Below are 17,120 nucleotides of genomic sequence, written 5' to 3'. Positions count from 1 at the left end.
CTATTAATTAAACCTACGAAGGGATGTTACAAATTTACATTAAACTAGAAGACGGTTCATAATGCTGTCTATATTAAAAACCTTGTTTATTTACGACTGTTTGTTGATTTGTATATAACATCGATTACTTTTCACCTTGACCAAGATGATACGTTTAAGATCTACCATGATCCATATATCATCTTTTACCGAAGTAATCGACCTTTTTTACTCTTTTAAACGTGTGTCTCAAATGTACATTATAAGATACGAACCAAGAGTTCACCTTTTACGACTCTGTTAACGACTGTGCTTCTTCTTTATCGTATAAAGGATATATTACAAGGGTCCGATTGATTTTCGTTTAATAACGATATATCTAGACTCTTAATGTTTACTTGATAATGCTACTCAGCGCCGAACTTATTTCTTTTTTCTTTTTTATTGTTTTTTTTTTTTCTTTTTTCTTCGAAATACTTTTTTCGCAAGATTTTTTTTTAGTGTTCGTAAGTTGCAATTTCATTTAATTCAGTTTGTTACAATTAATCACTTTTAATTCAACATTCTATAAGTATTCATCGAAAAACGTTCTCTCTTCCTCTTTCTTTTTTATCTGGTCGAACTAATTTTTTCGCTTTGTAATTTCTACCAATGAGAACGAATATTTTGTTCATTCGATTAATTATTAATAGAGAAAATAATATTATTTATATATTACGCGAGAAATTGTATAGAAAAATATTACTACGATTAATATGCTTCAGGATCGAATGTACTTACACATTTGCTTTCGATTTATTTCGAACGCTATGAGAACGCTCATCGAACCTATCCTAACTACTGCATCGTTCGCAATAATTATTCATCGACTGCTAATTACCTGAAACCGATGCAATTATCTCCAAAGAATATTCCGCCATTATCATGGTTCTAATAGCGGAAGCTTGCCTATATAATCATCCTTAACTCGTACGATTCGATTTATTGTTTATACGCAGCTTCAACGATTCAATTTAATTACATTAAATATAACGTAAATTGTTATGATATATATAGTCTATTATAATAGTATACTATAATAATGTAATATATATATATATATATATATATATATATATATATATGTGCCAATTATAACTAATTTTCAATCGTTGTTAATCTTTACGTAACATATCGCTTTTCGCATCGAATATTTTTATTTATTTATTTGTTTTTTTTCTTTTTCTTTTTTTTTTTTTCAATTTTCAAACACCAACGATAATCGATTGCGAATCACAAATTTAAACTATACACAGATGCCGATAAGCCATAAGAAAAAAAAAAAGTTTTACACGTTCACAGACATAACGATTTATTTGACTTTTCACTATCAATTTGTCTCGTTGATTGGCCGTTATGAATTCTTCGTTTGTTTCTTTTACCGAACCAATTCGAAGCATATATTCAGCTTCCATTCTGCGTGCATTCGATGTCATTGGTTTTTCCAACAAAATAGTAACAGGCATTTTTCTGGCGAATTTGATCCGACACGCATAGTCCTTCTATCGAATAGGAATAACAGAAGTGGTGGCCATGTGCACAAAACAAAACAACACAAAAAAAAGAACAAGAAAAAACAAAATTAAAATTCGAAGCTATGAAAGGGGAAAGTAAATATTTTTTTTCTTCTTTAACTTCCTCTCAGTATAATTCAATTCAGTTGTATAATTTTATGAAAGTAATGTATGAATGTATCGGATAACACATTGAATTTAATTAGTATTTCTAGGTAGCTAGAAAAATTATCTCTTTGAAATTCATACCTTTCTTCTTTTTTTTCTTCTCCTTCTTTCCTTTTTTTTCTGTTTCAAATATGGGTGTGCCTACAAGAAAGAAAAATCGATTGCTTCTTGTATATAATTGCGTTTTCAAACGTAATACAAAAATGATCGTTAATAAGAGGAACTATATAAAACCGAAATGAATTACATTAGACGTTTAATTCTCGCAATCGAAATTACAAAGTTAAATTCGTAGAAGTAATAAAAATAAATAAGCATCATTTTTAATCTCTCATACTTGAGAAAGATTTTATCAATTTGATTTCTGTATGAAATTCATAAGTCGGATAATGTAACGCACGCAAAAATCGACCCAGAATCATAAATAGAATGCTAATTAGTACAACGCTGTATATAAAGAAATATATTTGCAACGGAGGAAGAGAATAAACGAGAGAAATAGGAGATACGGAAAATGAGATAATATTGAAGTATAACGTTGACGTAACGAATATCTATGAGTAATATAACGACTTTTCTTTTAATGAAATAATAAAAGTTAAATACCTGTTCTAACGAAGAGGCAGAACATCGTTCTTTTATTTTCATAAGAGATTTATATTTTCTTAAAAAAGACAATGAAGACTAAAGTTTGAATAAGAGAACGATCTAGTTATTTTATATATTAGTATTTATATTAAAAAAAAAATACTTTGTGAAGGAGAAAAAGCTTTATTAATGAAATTTCATTATTCAGAAAAGCTTGTGGTATACCGACACGTTGTTGTGTCACAGAGCTCTCTTTCTCTCTCTCTCTCTCTCTCTTTCTCTTTCTCTCTTTTTCTTTCACCTCCTTTATAGTTCTCTTTTCTTTCCTTTAAGTCTCCAAGGATACCAGTAAGTTTATGAAACGATATCGACAGGCACCCAGATAGACACCCTTCTTCTAACTATGGCGAAGGCACTCCCAGTCACATTATCGAAAAAGTCAAAGGGATAGTGACTTTAAAAAATGTTAACAAATGACATTGGTAATAACGCGTGTGGAATGGCGCGACGTGAACGGAATTTGTAAAATCTTTCCCTACAGATTTTTACAATTAATGTATTACCCTTGTCTAAGTCTGTCTACCCTTTTTAACTTTTATAAATGAACAACCTGAACTCCAATTCGTCATCATGAAATTTTTGTTGTACATGGGTGGAGGTAACACGATTACGAACATAAGTTTCACGTTTACTAAAAATAACGAAATTTCAACTAATCGATTATTTGATTTTTCAAATGAAATCCGATTCGTACGTTTTTGATCACCAAATGTGATGAACATAACACCGGAATTGATTTACGAAAACTGAATAGAAACGAAAGATACATTATTATATACTACCGTGATTGGATCATTTAACAAATGTATTGCTAGAAATATAGTATTATTGAGACATAAAAAATAAATCTATTTTAAATGTCGTTCTTTTATCTTTTTGTTTTTATTTTATTTTTCTCAACATTTCACTCAAGAAGGGACAAAACAAATAGGACTCCTTTTCTGTTTCATTTCGAATCTTGAATGAATATATAAAATGGTTCAATATTTCATGATATTTTGAGAAATAAACGAATACGTAGAAAAATATTTAACGAACCATTTTTTTCTTAGTTTAATTTGGTTTAGTTTAATTTGGAAATAGAAGATAAGTTTCAAAACGATTCTTGAATCATAATTAACAGAAACATCACCATCATAATTTCATGTAACTTAAACACTTGCAAACTTCTCGTAACTACTTTGTTATAGCGAACGTTTTCAATTCGCCTCATCTCTCTCTTTCTCTCTCTCTTTTTTTTTCTCTCTCTCTCTCTCTCTCTCTCTCTATATCTATCTCTCTATATTTCTGTTTGTATAATGAAATGATATACATTATATAGCTGTGTCATCCAGATATTATCGATAATATTCAAGTATCGTGAAATTTCGCCGGATTAAAGGTAAAACTTCCAATGTATATGGCCTCTTCGATTGTTATGATAGAACATATAATAACCGTTATTCCAATGAAATGCTATTTCCGATGGAAAAAAGAAAAAACCATTTCATACTTTTTAATGCATTACATTCGCGATCAATGATAAGAAGATAATCTATCTGTATATCAAGAAATATCGATGAACATTTAGAATCTTAATGATGATGGATTAACAGTGCCATTTTCGTTTACCATATTATGGAGAAGATATCATAGCTTATTTAACCTATTTGCAATCATTATTCTGGTACGTTCTGGAATGGGAACGTGTTCGTCTTCTCATAATAGTGAAATAACGTTCTTCTTGGTGAGATCATTATTTATGAGACCGCTCGTGACACGATATTCGATTTATTATACTCAACTTACTTACATGTTGCATGTACGTGAAAGAAAAATATAATAATTAATGAATTTAATTAACAAACTTTATAATGGAAATAAAATAAAAAATATCTTTTCTTCATTTAAATAAGAAAAAGAAAGAGAACAAAAAATAATTTATAGAGAAATTTTGATGATCCAAATAAAAATGAACTAATTGTGAATATTTATAATTATTAAATTTATACTTTTCGATTTTCTCAAAAATAGAATCTTTCAAAATAAAATATCTTATTTTTATCTGGCATCGATTAATTATGCATCTTTGAACTCTTTCAATTTAAATTTTAATTAAATATTAATGACATGCCACATTTGGAAGCACTTTAGAACGTAATAATTAAATGAAGTTTCATCAAAAACTTAGATGTTTGTATCTCGACAATACCCATGTTCCTTTGAAACTGCGCAACTTACCTTTATCTTGTTGATCTTTATGATAAAGTCGAAAAGGATCGAAAAGTGAATAAATAAAACATATTTCTTAAGAGTACGTTTGAAAACTACTTCGATGTATTTTCATTGTAAAAGATTAAAATCTTAAAATATTTAATCTTGTGACCATGTTAAATTATTCGTACAGCCATTTATATGCATATATGAAAGTTTACGAACTTGATGCAAAATCACTAATATTTGATGTTTTACAAATATCAATTGTATACATTGTTTCATGTATACACATGAAAATGTATTGGGATTTAACAAACAACAGCTTCAAAATAAATCAATAGCAATCGCGAGATTAAATTTATTTCTAGTACGTGCAATCTAGCCAAATTCGTATCGTTATTAAAATATCTCTGATTTACGTAACTTTATCTTCCGTTCCTTTCATTCCCATAAATATTGTACCCTACAATACGAATTACATGTTGGAATAGAAAAGAAACGTTCATTATTGAAAAAACAATATCGCCGTCCGTAGTTAACGCAGCAACGATAAAACTTCCTACGACGAAACTAATGACTGATGGACCTTGATTACTGCAACAGCTTGAAGAGAGAAAACGAGATTATTTTGTTGCAAGAGACTTGTAATTGAATTTACGACCCTGCCTGTAAACGTTTGGGAACGTGATACGATAGAAACATGGATGCACTTTAGACGGGTACGATCTAAAGTTGCTATGAAAATATTTAAAAGCTCTGGTAGAAAATATTCGATTCACTATGCTTTAATGAAATGTTTATGGAGAGACACTAATAATAAATCCTTCCCTGAACGCATTACAAAATTAGAAAGGGAAAGATTTTCAAAGTAATTAACAACAGAAGTGGATTTCGTTCAACGATAACGTAGTCGTGGTTATCCTAGAGGCATCTGCATGTTTCTCTCGAAGCATTATCTATATATATATATACGTGCGTTATATATGTACATCAAGTTGAAATTAATGTGGTACGCTTGGCGTATTTGGTCGAGGCATTGCCTTCATAAACCACAGAAACATAACACACAGGAGTCCGTTCAGAAGCTGCCGATCCAATTAACGCTACAACACTAAACCAACGACTGTGTACAATTAACAGCAATTAAGTGTGCATCTTCATTACAGCTAGGCGAACGCCCAAGCACAACACGTACATACGTGCCTCACCCTTGTTGCTCTTTTCTTCTCACACGTTGTTCGAGAAAGTTCGATCGATTTTCAACGATAAATGCGTTCGATGAAAGAGGAAAACGCCTTTTCATGGAAAATAAAGGCGAAATAAGTGTCGAACGTTCATCATTTACACGCGATAACAAGCTTTCACGTTTCTCGAATATAATCCACGATTTTGAACGCTTGAGCGATGCGTTGACAGAGAATACAATCAATATCTCGCAATTTATAATCGTTATCATTTATGTCGACAACTAAATTGGAAATGAAAAAGAGATATTTAATCAACTGAATCGGTTAATCGCATTTATATATAAGAGACATTTCTACGGCTATGTTTGAAGAACTGATTTACATGTTCACAAGTTCATGCTCATGCTCTGACGTATATAATCAGATAACATGAAAGCTACGACAGCAGACGTACAGACGCGAATCGCAGCTACCATTTACACGAATCGCTGCAAATGTTTTAACTCCTCATGTAGACAAAATGGATCACTGAAAAGAAAAAACTCATGAGAAAAGTAAAGAAAGAAAAGTTTTTCGTACTAAATTAATTTCCGAACTATATTCAACAGGAGGTAACTCATTTATCGTAATATATTGGGTACCCTAAGCGATGGCTTTCGGTATTATATATAAGATTATCGACAATTTTTATGGCATTTCGAATAATCGAATTGGATTGCAAAAATCTATTTTCAATGGCAATTCCTTTTTTTCTAGAACACTTCAATTTTATTTACCCAAAATGAATTTATAGACGAATGGATCTTTTCAAATCGACGATTTTCTATAGACTTTCGTAATAGTGAATGGTAATTTAAAAATAATCGATTTTTGCGTCCATTGGAATTTTAAATTTACATTATCGTATGTTATTAGTTAAGAAATAAACCATTCCTCTTTGGTATTGAAAGATTTCCCATAGGAACTACCAAAGGTGACAACTACACCGAGAGATCGTGACTTTTCTCTTTACTCGTTAAATAAATGTGTTTGTAACGATACACGGAAGAATATTTAAAAAAAAGAATATAGAGGCTTCGATACACTTGATATTTTAATATATTGTTGGATAAATTTAAATATGTGTGTGTGTGTGTGTATGTGTATGTGTGTATGTATGTATGTATGTATGTGTGTGTGTGTGTATCTATATAATAATTCTATGAATAAAAATTTGCATTAAATACGAAATGTATTGTGCATGGAAAGAGATATCCTCCTATACTTTATTGGTAATCATAATAGTAAATACCATACGTCGGTAACAAACTTTTTAAGCATTCATGGTAAGTAACGTACAGTATACTTATGAATAAATATATTGCCTACCATAAGAGATATTAAAAATTTTTTAGACATAAATAACACTTAAAATTACAATTATTAATAAAGTATGAAACGATATTTACTTGAGATGCGATAAAATAATGAATAAATAAATATAGCTGATTAATAATAAACTTATTAACAATAAATTAAAGAGGAAATGAATTAATTACATTTTGGAGAATTTTATAATTATTTTCGTAGTTCTCTGTAAATAATTAGCAACGAAAAACTCCTTGAGATACATTGTATCATAATAATGTCGTGAAAAAAAAAATTGTCCATTTTTTTCTAGTTAATTAACGACATTTTCGTTATTAATATAAAAATATTTATTAAAAAGGTAGACTAACGAGAGTTTATTTATGAAATGGAAGTTAAGCGTGTCATTGCAAGAGAAAGGAAAAAAAATTTTAGCATGGTTATTTTCGTAAAATGCATTGAGACGGTGATAGATGAAGCTTGGTCTTTGTTTCTGTACTGCAATATTTCATTGTACACGCGACTGCCTTGTTTACCGCATTGCAAACAACAGCCGTATACTCCGTATCTACGCTTTACTCCAACTTCGGGCATATTTCATTGCGATAAAATCTTCACTTTTTATGCGTTTTATCCTGAATAAAGAAAATAGATATTTAATCGAAATACGTAAATATTATCTGTACATTTTAAATATACCTACGATAACATTACTTTTATTTATTAAAAAGAAAAATCATTAAATGAATGTAAAAACAACCGATGATCCATCGAATTACATCGGATTATATTATTATTTTAATGAATCCATCAACATAATTATGTTCTATCATTCATTTTTATCCAAGACTCGTATTTAACGTTTATCAATATATTTGAAGAATGATCGAAAATGCAACAAGTAACCCATATAAAGAGTCTTTCTTGACTTGATAATAATAATAATATAAGAATCATAATTATATTATTATTATTATTATTATTATTATTATTATTATTATTATTATTATTATTATTATTATTATTATTATTGTTATTATTATTATTATTATTATTATCTTCTAATTATTACTTTTCTTTTGAACGATAATAATGAACTTCCGACTTGACAATTGGATATATCTCCGTACGTCTTATCTTTCTCATCTCGTCTTACAAAACTTATTCTCACAAGAGCATAAATCTATTGCGTTATAAATTCTCTTTCTTTCTCTTCTGCGTTATCGATTAGCACATAAAAAAAAAAAAAGAAAAAAAATGGCATCGGTGTCAAATGAGTTTTATTTTATAGGCCAAACGTTGAAAGTTCACCCGGTGTTCTTGTGACTATTTTAGAAAGGATTCAAAAAGACTTCGAATGTCTTTCTCTATTGCTTCGTGAATAATGCAACACGATCTATAATAACTATCCCGACAAAGGTTAATAAAAATTACCGTTTCCCGATATTTCTGTTTTTCGATCGATATACAAGAATACGAAAAAAAGGAGGTCACATTGAATAACTCAATTCTTTCGAACGAATGTGGATTTGAAATTTCCAATACGTATCCTTGCATAAGAGGTTAAAATAGAGAATCCGCTTCCTCTTATATTTTTCTGAAAATATTTTTATGAGTAGAGGAACTTAACTCGAATAAAGTTTGAAAAAAAAAAAATATAGAAAAGAATGTTTAAATACGTCTGGATGGGTCTTATTCAAATACACTTTTGCATTTTCCAATCATCGTTTTATTTCTTCAATGAGCTGTACGAATGTATAATATAGATCTCTACAAAGTGGTCGAATTATATACTTCCTTTGCGCTTCGTTCGAACGGTACAAGTATAGATTTGATTTGACTACGTTGAAACGACATTGATCTAGCAAAATGAATTCTTGATGGCACAAATGTTTTTTCAAGCAAAAGACTATGAATCTAATGGTATAATGATAATCGATCGGTATGATGCTTAAACATAGAGAAACAGAAAAAGAAAAAAAGAGAGAGAGAGAGAGAGAGAGAGAGAGAGAGAGAGAGAGAGAGAAAGAAAGAAAGAAAGAAAGAAACACAAAATAGGTAAAATTGTGCGACAATCGATAAAATACCTATCTCTCGTAGTAACCTATTTCTGAAAACGAGGTCATTAGCATTTTCAAGCTATATTACGTATGCGAAATTATAAGCTTTAGATATATAAACCTTAAAGATAAAGCTGAGCATAATTAATATACTTCGGTTTATTAATTAAATATAGAATTAATAAACCGAACGGAGAATTTAAAGCGGTAATTTTTTTCTTCACAGAAAATGCAAGTCGATGGTGTTGGCCAAATGGTACATGGGATAGTTATTCGAACTATTCTTCGTGCCATGACGTTCGACCGTTAACCATTGAAGCTGATGTAGAAATTACAACCAGAATATATTTCATTGGCTATAGTTTGTCCCTTTGTACTTTAGCGATAGCTGTCTCCATATTTTTATATTTTAGGTAAGTACGACATATTTTGTTAAGATAAAGAATGTTTGTAATAAACTAAGAAAAGTCACCTGACATCATTTTAAACATTCTTTTTTCCTTTTATTATGATATTACAGTAAAAAGAAACATTTGTTACATAATACTTGATATTTTATGCCACCATCATGAGTGGTTTTATTGAGGTACATTTCTCTTTGTGAATTCAGAGATGGAATTTCTGTGTTTGATTATTTTTCGAATGTACATATATAGAAATATAAGATGTTTTATTATCGAATAATTTGTTTTCTCTCTTTTTGTTATAGGGAACTGAGATGTCTAAGAAACAATATACATATAAATTTAATGTTCACGTACATTCTGGCCGATCTTATGTGGATACTAACTACTGCAATGCAGGTATAGTTAATAATTGCCACGTAAATTTCTTATTTACCAACATTTTTTACGATAATAAAATCATCATGATTTATCTTTTGTAATCTCGGAATAATACAAAGTAATAACAGTATCGGCTATTAAATATCACGATAAGTGACTTCCTGGATACCTGTATATTGAAAAATTATCACATACTTTACCGTAAAACGAATGAATTATTTCTAGCACGTGCTTTTTCATCGGCACGATTTCGATCAAGTAAGCTTCAGTAATGTATCCATAATCCTTTTCACGATTCATAGATTTAAAGTTTCAGATTAAGTGGCAATCGAAGCATTTTCTAACGTATGAACATTTTATATAATGAATAAATTAAAAAAGACATCTCATTAAATTAATTTGCAAATCAAAATCATTGGCCAATTTCTTTTCTTACTAGGTCTCAATGCAAACAGACATACCAACTTGCATCACATTTTTCTCTCTTCTCCATTATTTTCAATTGACCAATTTCTTCTGGATGTTTGTCGAAGGTCAGTATTATGTTATATTAAACATAAATGAATACGCGAAAAAATGGCTTCATTGAAGATGCGTTAATGTTATATGTAAATTTGAACAAAGTATTAAAGAAATTTCCTTAGTTATTATTATCTCTTATTTCAGGATTGTATCTCTATTTGTTAGTTGTAAGGACTTTTACGGGAGATAATATTCAACTAAGAATGTGTCTTCTAATAGGTTGGGGTAAGTTATTTTATATTTTTTCATTGACAAATTTCGTATGAAATTTTCTAACTATTCTGTTGTTTTATTTTTTCGCATATAATTTGTAAATCTGATTTGAAGGTTCTCCAATTCTCATCATAGCCATTTGGTGCTTCGCCAAATATTTTGTCACTCAAGAAAATCAGGTATAAAAATGACAAATTAAATAAATCAAAATGTTCAACATTAAAGATCGATGATATCGATCATATTTTACAGAATATTGCACTTTGGAAACATTGTCCATGGATGACATCACATCCTTACGATTGGATTTATCAAGCATCTGTCATTACAGTTCTTGCCGTGAATGTGATTTTCTTATTCTTGATCATGTGGGTGAGTACTTAGATTTTAAATACGTAGAACGTAATCTTTCTCGTACGAATGAACATTACCTCAATTGGTTTATCATCATTTCTAATAGGTACTGATCACTAAATTATGGTCTGCAAACAACGCAGAAACGCAACAGTATAGGAAAGCTAGCAAAGCACTATTAGTGCTGATACCGCTTCTTGGAGTAACATACGTTCTGGTTCTCGCAGGGCCAACGGAGGGTCAAGCAGCTAATGCATTTTCTTACACCCGTGCTGTGTTACTCTCTTCTCAGGTAATATTACGACATAAAGGTTCTCTAACGGTAAGCTTTTGTTACACTCGTCATTAGAACGGAAAGAAACTTTGGAGAAAAGCTTTTAGAAGAATAGGATCGTTCTCTAAGAGTTTTGACCGTTTGGAAAGTTAATGTACGTTTTGATAGTGTCGCGATTTTTTTTTTCTTTTTTATGAAATCCCTTAGAAAATAATAGTTCTAAGAAGAATCGAATAAAAAAAAGGAAATATAAAATCTTTCTTTTTATGACAGGGATTGCTGGTGACGCTATTCTATTGCTTTCTTAATACCGAGGTGCAGAATACGCTGAGACATCACTTTGCAAGCTGGACGACATCGCGAGATCTTGGCAATAGTCGAAGGTATTACAAGAATTGGTCTCCGCGCTCAAGAACAGAAAGCATAAGGTACTTGAAGTCCGCGCCGAAGACGCGCACGTCTTAAAATCGCTTTGCGGTGCTTCAAGACGTTGAAAGAACGCAGAAATGACGAACGTGAACGCCTCTCCTCTTTTAATTTTATTTTATAAGACGGCTGAGATAGAAAATCGAGAGAAGCTGCGTTTCTTCAACGATAAATCTTATCGAGACATAATAAAGGTATATCTAAAAAAAAAAAAAAAAATAAAAAAAAAAATAGAAAGGAAAAAGAAAACCTGTAGAACAAAATTTTTTCGCGAAGAAAATATAACGTATATCAATAAGGCGTATATTATTGCGTTAAGAATTTTAAATTGTGCTACGACGAGAGAATGATCCCCTCGTCGAAATATTCTTGATAGCAAAACGATAACGTTTTCTCAATAATCTTCAGGCTATACGGCCAACCTTCAAATCCATATCGTAAAAGGGAATCTACGGTAAGTGAAACGACGACCACAACGGTGATAGGTCCGAATTCAACAACAACGTTTCTGGACAAATCTAAGAAAGCCATTTCAGAAGACTCAAATGAATAAAGTTTTACACGAAGCGAATGTCGATATGAGGAGAAACTGGTAAGATCATTAAGCGCGAAGAGACTCATCGTAAAAATATCTTTTCATAAGTGTCGTCATATTATTAATTATGGCGTTAAAATAATGATATATGTGTATGTGTATATATATAGACACACACATATTGTATATGTTCTCGATTGCTTCTACATTTTTAACTCATCTTTTTTCGCTTAAAAGATATCTCCAATTTTTCTATTAGCTAAATTATGATATATAGTAGATATTAGTAAAAATTAAATTGATCCAACACTACTATATGAGGTAATAAATATCATGTTATTATTTTTAATAAGATTATAAAGGTCCTTTATTTTTTCACTTTTATCGTTACTTAGCAATAATAATTCTTTTTGTTTTTTTTTTTTTTTTTTTTTTTTTTTTTGTAAAATTTGGAAACATGAAAGAAAACTTGAAAAATGAGATTAAAGAATTTATATGAATATGTATAGACTATGGATATAGGTATATATATATATAGAAATTAATTTTTAGTTATATAAATTCATATCATATATTTATATTCCTTGGATATATGCATGTTCACATATATATAATAATATTCTATAGACACTCCCTGACTTATATTAGCATAATACTACTAAAATCATCTCTGTATAGTATTTAATTTAATTGTTTAAATGAAATGTTGCATATAAAATAGTATAAAAATATGTAACATTAGGTTATACGAATGGGATATTCATTCTTGATTTTTTAATTCTCACCTTTCAAAGGTAAATTAAACATTTATTATCAATAACTTGACTGAATATTATTTTAAGGATATACACGGCAATAACTCTGGCAAATATTAAGATAATACGCGGAGAGTAAATCTACCAAATACACCTGCAAATGCTACCATAGACAAAATTACGTCATAAATATGTAATTGTATTACAGAATATTACATAAATATTAACTATTTTATGAACAAAGTATTCCTAATCTGAAAAGAAAAATGAAAATTTATTGAAAATTGTATAACGAGGAGCTTAAAAATCTGTACCTGACCTTTCAAAATTTTACCAAAGTGTATATTTTATTCATAAGCATCTCTTTTATCAGATCTTTTATTATAGTATTACAAGATCACTGGAGCACAATTATACTTGACGTTACGTGAAAATAACGATCTCGGTAAGTTTAATTACAAATTATTTAGTGATAAGAAGTATTGACTGTACTCACGACTGTAAGAATAGAATTTATTTTCTGAAAACTATAAACTTTGTGATTGATTTCATAAAATAGACATAAATATAAATTATGACTTAAAATTTAATTGTACTAAAACTATGTATATTCATATCTGTAAACATTTTAAATCTTTCAAACTAACATTAGCTTTTATCCGTTCTTCGTATGGTATATCTTGATGTTATATTTTTTTTTTAGCATCGATTTAAAACTTGTATTCTTTTATCGGTATATTGTGGATTTGATGGTTTATGATTTACTCATTTCGCTAAGCTTATAATCATTCAAAATTTTTGAAAGCTTTTCGTAACTCCATTTTTTTCTTCAGAGGTTCATTTCATGCAATGTCGTCTTTAAACATTTAACAAAATACAATTTTAACTTGTGAATTGAATAGATATTATTAACTCCAGAAATTTTTGAATTAAACCTTTTTTCATCGATTTTAAACTAATATTGAAATATTTAGTTCTTATTTCTTATTTTTTAAATATTAATATTATTAAGAATTAATTTAGTATTAATTAAATTGCCAGACACAACGTATCGTCGAATGAAATTACTTTAAAATAATTTATATAATACTTGATTTTATAAAAATAAAAATATATATTACTTATATTGAATTAGTTATATCCAAAATGAAAAATTCTTTATCCTTAATCGCTTCCCATAACGCGGCGTAAGTGAAAAATATAGCATATATTTAAATATGCTTATTACATCTTCATGTGCATCTTTACTCAGTGAAATTCCAGTGTTTATCACAATAACTATTCGTTTTGTGATTTTAAAAAACCGTAATTTAATAACTGTAATATAACTTAACTTTATAGGAAAAAAAAAGAAATATGTAAGTATATTTCTTTTTTTTTTTTTTTATCTTTTTATGAAAGATAAAATTTTTGATTTAATTTAATTTATTCCAACTTAACTTTAAAAAAAGACAAGAAAATAAAAAATTTTCAATCTTAATCTAAACAAATGTTTTTTTCTTCCATGTGGCAAAGGGAGAAGTTCGCATGCATCCTATTGTGTTTATTTCAGCTTTGTATTCAGTGCAGTTTCAGTAGTTTCCACAATTGCCATATCATATGTTTCGTGACTATGACTTTACTAGAACTCACTTTTATAGAAATAAGAAATACACTATGTATGAAAGATAAAAATATGAATTTAATTCAACTATAAAAAAGAAAAGTATAAAAGAGTGAAAAATGTATAAAATTTAATTTTAATAATAAAAATTTACGTTTCATAGCTATAATATAGAATTTAATTGTATGAGACCAGAATTATGAAATTGAACATTAGAAAACAAAAGAAATGAATAATTTATGACTCGACTTTAATAATAAAAATGCATAAAATATAAAATAATTATATTCTTGTACGCGAAGCAATATGCGACCGAAGACGGAATGTTATATCATTTCAATTTTTCGATTCTACCTCTACACTCATCATCGTTAGAGTATTTTGAGTAATAACATGATAAAATATATATTATTAAGAGCCATTCTCGAAAGATTCGAACATTCTGAGGAATCTTAGAAAATAACTCAATAGTCTATAGTTCAACTCTTAAGCCACTGTTTATGAGTGCATCTTCGGTATAATAATCTCTTCTGATTAATAATGTCCATCATTCTAAAAGTATAATAACAAAATTTGACACATTATAACAGTTAATGGCAAAACATTAAAACTGTCCTTGATTTTAAAATATAAAAGAAAAGCGGCAATTCTAACATCCTTGAAAAAAAAAAATCTAATCTTTTTACATAAAAAATAATTATTGCCTTTTATTCGACTAATATCTCTTTGCCAAAAGATCAATTATTGACTATATAAAATATCGATTTCATTTCTAATGCCACAAAATTGTAATATCCTAGATTATGATAATAAAACATTTTAAACGACGTACGAACATTTTTGCGCATTTATTCTTCTGTTTATTATATATCATTTAATTTTTATATTTCGATAAAATTTATATTTCATATTTCTTTTAGTTTTCTCTATGTCAAATATTTTTTCATTTCTTTCAATTTTTCCTTTGAAATATTTTCATTGTTATTTTCAGTTTTATCTTTGAAACAATTTCGTTTTCTATTATGATTTTTTTTTCTGACAATTGAAAAATTCATTTCGTTTCACGTTAACTATCCTAGCTTCAGGACAATCAACGGATTTATAATTAGAATCTATCGACCGTGCACATATACACGAGCATATTTATTCAAATGTCCCAGCAAATAATAATTGTAATCGATGACCTACAGCATACTAACATTAACCTTTGAACTTTTTATATTGGAAAATAAAATCAGATTGAAATAAATAATGCAATAATATTTAGTTTCTCTTGTAATCCAAAAACTATCTATGGATATCGATATATCCATGTATAATTAGTTTGCTACGAATTATAATGTGATGCAATGCATGTTTTTTATATCACACGTTGCTATATTTTTATGTATTAGAACAATTAGCAAATCGAATATTTCATTAATTTCGCAAAAGAAAAATATTTAAAAAATGCATTGAAATATTTAAAATGCAAATAATCATAAATGCGTATGAAATAAGAAAACTTTATCTTGATCTAATAAATAAATACACATACTATAAATTAGAAAATAAGGAATCACTCACGAATAAATGTCCGAAGAAAAAATGTACTTGTGGTCACTCAATGCTCTTTTACAAATTAATTACAACCAATCACTCGTCCCGATTCGGATCTTTCCAGATTGCGGTTGCAATGATATTCTGAAAGAAAAAAAAAAAAGAAAAATGATAGTATTATTATTATAATAAAAAATTGTTGAAATTATTGAAGACATACTTAATGCAATATACTACGTATGAGTCTTCTTGCTGATCGCACAATGGACATTTTGCCGCGAGATAATAAGAAATGCTTACGAATACAAAAAGTGAGTTCTTATCACGTCCGGTTCTATTTCGCGATAACATGTATATTATATCAATATTCTATCAATAAATATTAATTGATTATTCATATACTTTATACGTTGTTTAAATAAATATAAAATAATCGAAATTATAAATCATTTAATGATAGCCGTATGGAAAGAGAGAATTTCGATATTAACTCATCGAAATACAAAAGAAAAGTGATGTGATAAAGTCATTTGATTCTTCATTTTTATTGATATTATATATAGGCAATGATCTTAAGCTTGATATTTAAATGTATTGAAATATTAAATTAAAATTATTTTATATATATTTAATGTGTATTAAAAATTGTGTTTAAACAAATAGATTATTGTTTAAATATTAGTTTATTATATTTCATATACATTAGATATTGTATAAATAAATATAAAGTAATCAAAAATGTAAATTATTTAAGATAATTAGAATTGTTTTATATTTAATATATATGCCGAGCTATGTAATGTTTAAACTAATATTGTACGCAATATTCTTTAGTTAACTATACATTCTGTAAATAAATGTAAAATAATTGACAATATAAATTATTTAAGCTTAATCGTATAAAAGAATAGAGCTTCAATGTTTACTGAAAAGTTTTTATTTTGATGCATAAACATTCTCAAAAAAATAGTATTTT

At 28.4% G+C, this 17,120-nt stretch overlaps 1 protein-coding gene and 1 long non-coding RNA gene across 9 annotated transcripts in view; one reads left to right on the top strand and one right to left on the bottom strand.

The window, feature by feature from the left end:
• Positions 1–14,209, top strand: part of LOC124948317 (diuretic hormone receptor-like) — a 29,880-nt gene extending 15,671 nt beyond the window's left edge. For 5 of the 8 annotated variants that reach the window (XM_047491765.1, XM_047491769.1, XM_047491767.1 and 2 more), the window contains 9 exons: positions 9,365–9,551; positions 9,848–9,941; positions 10,363–10,456; positions 10,590–10,670; positions 10,773–10,837; positions 10,911–11,030; positions 11,119–11,304; positions 11,560–11,714; positions 12,121–12,601. In XM_047491765.1, coding sequence (XP_047347721.1) covers positions 9,365–9,551; positions 9,848–9,941; positions 10,363–10,456; positions 10,590–10,670; positions 10,773–10,837; positions 10,911–11,030; positions 11,119–11,304; positions 11,560–11,714; positions 12,121–12,265 — 1,127 coding nt within the window. In that variant the 3' untranslated portion in view covers positions 12,266–12,601. Of the gene's footprint in view, positions 1–9,364; positions 9,552–9,847; positions 9,942–10,362; positions 10,457–10,589; positions 10,671–10,772; positions 10,838–10,910; positions 11,031–11,118; positions 11,305–11,559; positions 11,907–12,120; positions 12,602–13,089 lie in introns of those variants that run through there. The other 3 variants (XM_047491766.1, XR_007100646.1, XM_047491771.1) reach the window with 3 other exon arrangements.
• On the bottom strand, positions 1,109–16,413 carry LOC124948329. The gene is made up of 4 exons (XR_007100678.1): positions 16,365–16,413; positions 16,172–16,288; positions 1,782–1,841; positions 1,109–1,520 (listed from the first exon to the last, which is right to left on the bottom strand). It is a non-coding gene; the product is annotated as an uncharacterized LOC124948329 (long non-coding RNA).
• Positions 16,414–17,120: the final 707 nt, after the last annotated feature.

Source organism: Vespa velutina, chromosome 4 (assembly GCF_912470025.1).
Source record: "Vespa velutina chromosome 4, iVesVel2.1, whole genome shotgun sequence".
NCBI lineage: Eukaryota > Metazoa > Arthropoda > Insecta > Hymenoptera > Vespidae > Vespa > Vespa velutina.
Note: the sequence above shows the minus strand (reverse complement) of the source record. Positions and strands in the feature narration are given on the sequence as shown.